Source organism: Gymnodraco acuticeps, unplaced genomic scaffold (assembly GCF_902827175.1).
Source record: "Gymnodraco acuticeps unplaced genomic scaffold, fGymAcu1.1, whole genome shotgun sequence".
NCBI classification, from domain to species: domain Eukaryota; kingdom Metazoa; phylum Chordata; class Actinopteri; order Perciformes; family Bathydraconidae; genus Gymnodraco; species Gymnodraco acuticeps.
This window is the reverse complement of record NW_022989768.1, coordinates 4,367,029-4,371,234: the sequence shown is the minus strand read 5'-3', so window position 1 is coordinate 4,371,234 and position 4,206 is coordinate 4,367,029. Positions and strand designations below refer to the sequence as shown.

General features: G+C 40.9%; 1 protein-coding gene across 1 annotated transcript in view; it reads right to left on the bottom strand.

Annotated features, from left to right (window-relative positions):
• cdh15 (cadherin 15, type 1, M-cadherin (myotubule)) overlaps positions 1 to 3,928 on the bottom strand; it is a 17,142-nt gene extending 13,214 nt beyond the window's left edge. Inside the window, exon 1 of the mRNA XM_034218426.1 lies at positions 3,648 to 3,928. Within this exon, the coding sequence (XP_034074317.1) occupies positions 3,648 to 3,698 (51 nt within the window). The 5' untranslated portion in view covers positions 3,699 to 3,928. The remainder of the gene's footprint in view (positions 1 to 3,647) is intronic.
• Between the last annotated feature and the right edge of the window lie 278 nt (positions 3,929 to 4,206).

The following is a 4,206-nucleotide window of genomic DNA, read 5'->3' as shown; positions in this document are numbered from 1 at the left end:
TTAGTGCATTTTGGCACGGACATTACAAATGCCTGTCACATGATACAAACCATAAACATTGATTGATATTTTGTTTCTGGTATATGTTCAGTCAATGTATGTGTGAGGGTTGTTGCGCTATACCGGTATTTTTGGGGATAATTGTGATATGTAATTAATTACATATTGACATCATGTTAATAAAATACATATGATAGTATTGTGTAAATATTCAAGAGCCTTTTTAATCATGCTTTTGTCAAGTGATGATTACAAACCTCCTGACACTCATTTTGAGTTAATTTATTTGCAACAAAGAGACAAAATTCTAAATTAACAAAGTTTAAGATACATTTAACTGAACAGCAATACATTTTTTTATTATATTTTATAGAAATAATTAAAAAGATTTGTTAACGTGAACTATTTTTGGTACAATACCGTGTAGCGAAAATGTATTTTCATCACACCCCTAAATATAGGGTGTTTAAATAACCCTACATGCGGAGAAATTTAATCGTGAAAAATAACACCAGTTTTTCAAGCTTGCATTGGTATTTTCAGTAAGCGATATATTTTACAAAAATGCTACCTCCCATTTTGTTACATTTGAACAAGCCACATACAGAACGAGTCCACTGTAGCTGTTTGTAGAGCAGTAGGCACCTTTATTTATCCCTGTGCTACATTTATGTTGTCCTGAGTGGGAGGTATGTGTGAGTTGGCAGGCATTTGAATAACTCGAGAGCGGTTGTCCAGCCGAGCAGCAATGCCTGCAGCATGCCTCTCAGTCCCTTCGGCCACAGGGTGAGAGGTCGCACAGGTGTCCCTCTGGTCACTTCTGTTACTGGTCACTCATCCAGGCAGTCTCCCCAGCACTGGTCCCGCACCCTGACTAAGTCATGACTGCCTGGCATAGGCATGGACACCCTATTTATGGTGCAGATGCCAGAGTTTAAGGAATGCTGAGCAAGGTTAAAATATTAAATTGATACTAAAAGTATAGGACTCAATAAACATGCAGTTACTGAAAAAAACAGTATCTGACAACTAATTAACAGGAGAGAATCAATTTCCGTGTTGAATAGAACATGGGAATCCTCTTGATTTACTATCAGATTACAATCAGATTGACGAGGAAAGCCATTGCTGCTATTTACTTGGCTATTTATTGGAGTCAAGCTGCCAACATTGTGAATGGTTTAGATGGTTAGATAATTTAATCTTGATAAATAAATACATTTGTTAATACTGCCCTTTTAAACAACTAATGGGTTAACTAACTAATTAATCTGGGAGAGTAAATGGCACAAGCAACAATCACAAGCATAGCATAGCTGCCAGCTTATTCTGGTACATGACCTCTAAAAAACACAACTGTCACCAGTTGGTCTTCCATCTCTTAGTCCGTCAAAACATGATGAGGGGAAAAAAGGTCTCCACTGTTCAGACAACCAGTTTTAACAATCTGGACGTTGTCTCTAGCCTTTGACCCCCCTGAAACTCTAGTCAGTGTCAAACAGCCTGCAGGTATCCACACCCAGCAGGTTCTGTGATTCAGACTCTCAATCCTCTGACTGATTGTTTCCGATGAGTGAAACCTCAGCGCCAGCTGGACGCTGCAACAGACCCTTGATTTGTACCCGATTTCATGGTTCAGAAACGGCCTACTCCTCATTCCGCAAGGGGATTACAGAGCGGGACAAATGGCATCTCGTACGCATCTGGGAACAGCTGTGGCTGCTGCTCACTCCTCAACACAACCGACACCAGCAGGCCCTGCCAGTTCAAAACACCAGCTCACTGGTAATTAAAAGAGAGCAACTGAAAGATATCAGGTTACACTGATCAAAGCCGAATGGAAGTGACAGCTGTTGAATTTATCTAAAAAGCTAATGTTCAACTTATGAAGCATGTTCCCAATGTTGTTTGTGTATTTGTCCAAAATGGCCACCTGCAACTACCAAAGTGATACAACTGTATGATTCTGTCTAAAGGAAACTATTAAGGATGAAAGTAATACGAACAATGATTTTAGCCACTTCATTCTTGTAGGGTGGTTTATGAGAAGTTTCTTAGTAGAGGCTTCCCTGCGATTTCAACAGCTCTGGTGGACTAAGTATATTTTGTAATATTTAGTTAAAGCCATCACTGGAATGGTTTAGATGTTTTTAGCTTGATTATTTTTCGGCAGCGGCATTGGGCAACAGTTGTAGTCCATTAGCACCGCTATTGCATGTGAAGGAGTTAGCTATAAACGTTTCAGAACCATCTTTTAAATCTGGACTATTTTAACACCCCAAAGAATTTTTTTATTTTCATGTAAAAAAAATGCAACACACTAAACAAACAGTATGAGCCACTTTGTTATTTGGTATCATGGTCTGGATAAAACACTGGCAGTTGAAGGTGCAATTAAACCCCATATGTGCCTCACCACACAGAGCTTAAGCAGCTCTCCAATATCTGCATCTGAAGGACCCTGCACCCTAAAGGTCATGCTTCAGGGTTTACAGGTCTTTCATGTCAGTGAAGGGTTACCTATTTTTGTTTATATGAAAGCTCATAAATAAAACTAACACTAAAGTCCTGAGGATTTGACCAAAATATATTTTGTGTAATGTCATTGCTAGCTGAGGCCTCACTGCGACCAACTGGCTTCCCCACATGGTTTACCCCATGTTCCAAAGTAACAACAAATAGTTTCAGCCATTTTCTTCACAATCATTGGTAATGGAATTACACAAAAGCAACATGAATTCAGCACAAAGACTTTCAAACACAGAGAAACTGAAAATGTGCTGTAACTTCGGAAAGTGAGTGACAATCAATTTGTGAGAGACTTGTACTAATCAATCTAGTCTGCTACATAGCTCCTGTAACACTCCCAATAAATTATAGAGCTGATATATATATAGCAAGATTTTTCTCAAGAATCACTGAAGGCCATCTCACTCACCCTCCCAACATGGGCGCCATTACTTCTCCAAACAGAGAGAAAGACTGATGGCGCTTGGAAGTGCTGTTGGTAATATTTCAGTTTACATTGTCATCCATTTAGATCTCATAATGGCGTCTGCTGACAGGGGCTACTAATGATGCCCTGAGCCCTGTGTACACATCTGGAGTCTTGTCCTCCTCATAACACTTCATCATCCTCTTTCCAACCAGGATGAAATGTTTAGATCAGCCCCACCCCCCTGATTGCAGACACAGTTTAGTGGCTCTATTGATGAAAGCCAGTTTATGTTTGGTTGGAGAGATCACTCAGGTGAAAACGTAAACTGTGTATTTTTAAGAGCAGGGCAGCTAAAGGTTATTCTCTCACCAATATAACACTCTGAGGGGCAGGAAGTCTTCGGCTAAAAGTTGAGGTGGATCCATACAGCATGGAGATGAGTGTGGGGGGGGGGGGGGTTTAATGCTCAAATAACAGGAGCACCTTTACAGCAGCGTATACGAACCAGGTTCAAACACTTGTTGTTATTATGACCATTTCTACAGCAAGATGCTCAATCGCTCACGCACCTGTTCTCCAAGTTATTTTACTAAAAGTTAAACGAAATCATCAGCTAAAGATGATATTATTCACTCAAAACAGAAAACCAACAACAACAAGTACTTACATTCTTACATAAATCAACATTTCTTTTAAAGTGTTGTCTTACCTGACAAAGCAGAGCACCCAGCACACACACCATCAACATCCATCGCGCCATCCTCAGTACCTGCACTCAGAAACTCAGTGTGAACAGACCCCTGATGAATGGAAGATCTGAGTGGCTCTACTGAGTTAAAAGGCCAATCTCTCCAACCCTGAAACCTTCCCCTCTCTTTCCTTCTCTCTAACCTCCTGCTCTTGCCGTCTCTCTGTCTGTCTCCCTCTTTCCTCTCCTAGCGTTCTCCCCTCACAGCTCCTCCCTGTCCATAGCTGGGGTATGTCTCACAGTCGTGGGGTAAGGGGTTAGAATTTCAGCAGCGGTCCTCCCATGTACCCCAGCACATGTGCTGTCACTCAGAGCCCGATGAGAGAGAGCGAGAGACAGAGGGAGAGAGGGAGGGAGATGAAGAGAGAAGCAGGGCAGCTGTTGTTGGTGTGGACAGAAACACTGTCTTCACCAGTTGAAGTAAACTTTAACACTTTTCAAATAATTATGTTTGACATAGGAGAGAAAAGAAAAAAAGATAGAAAGCAAGACAATATGTTATCATTAGCCCAAAACCCCA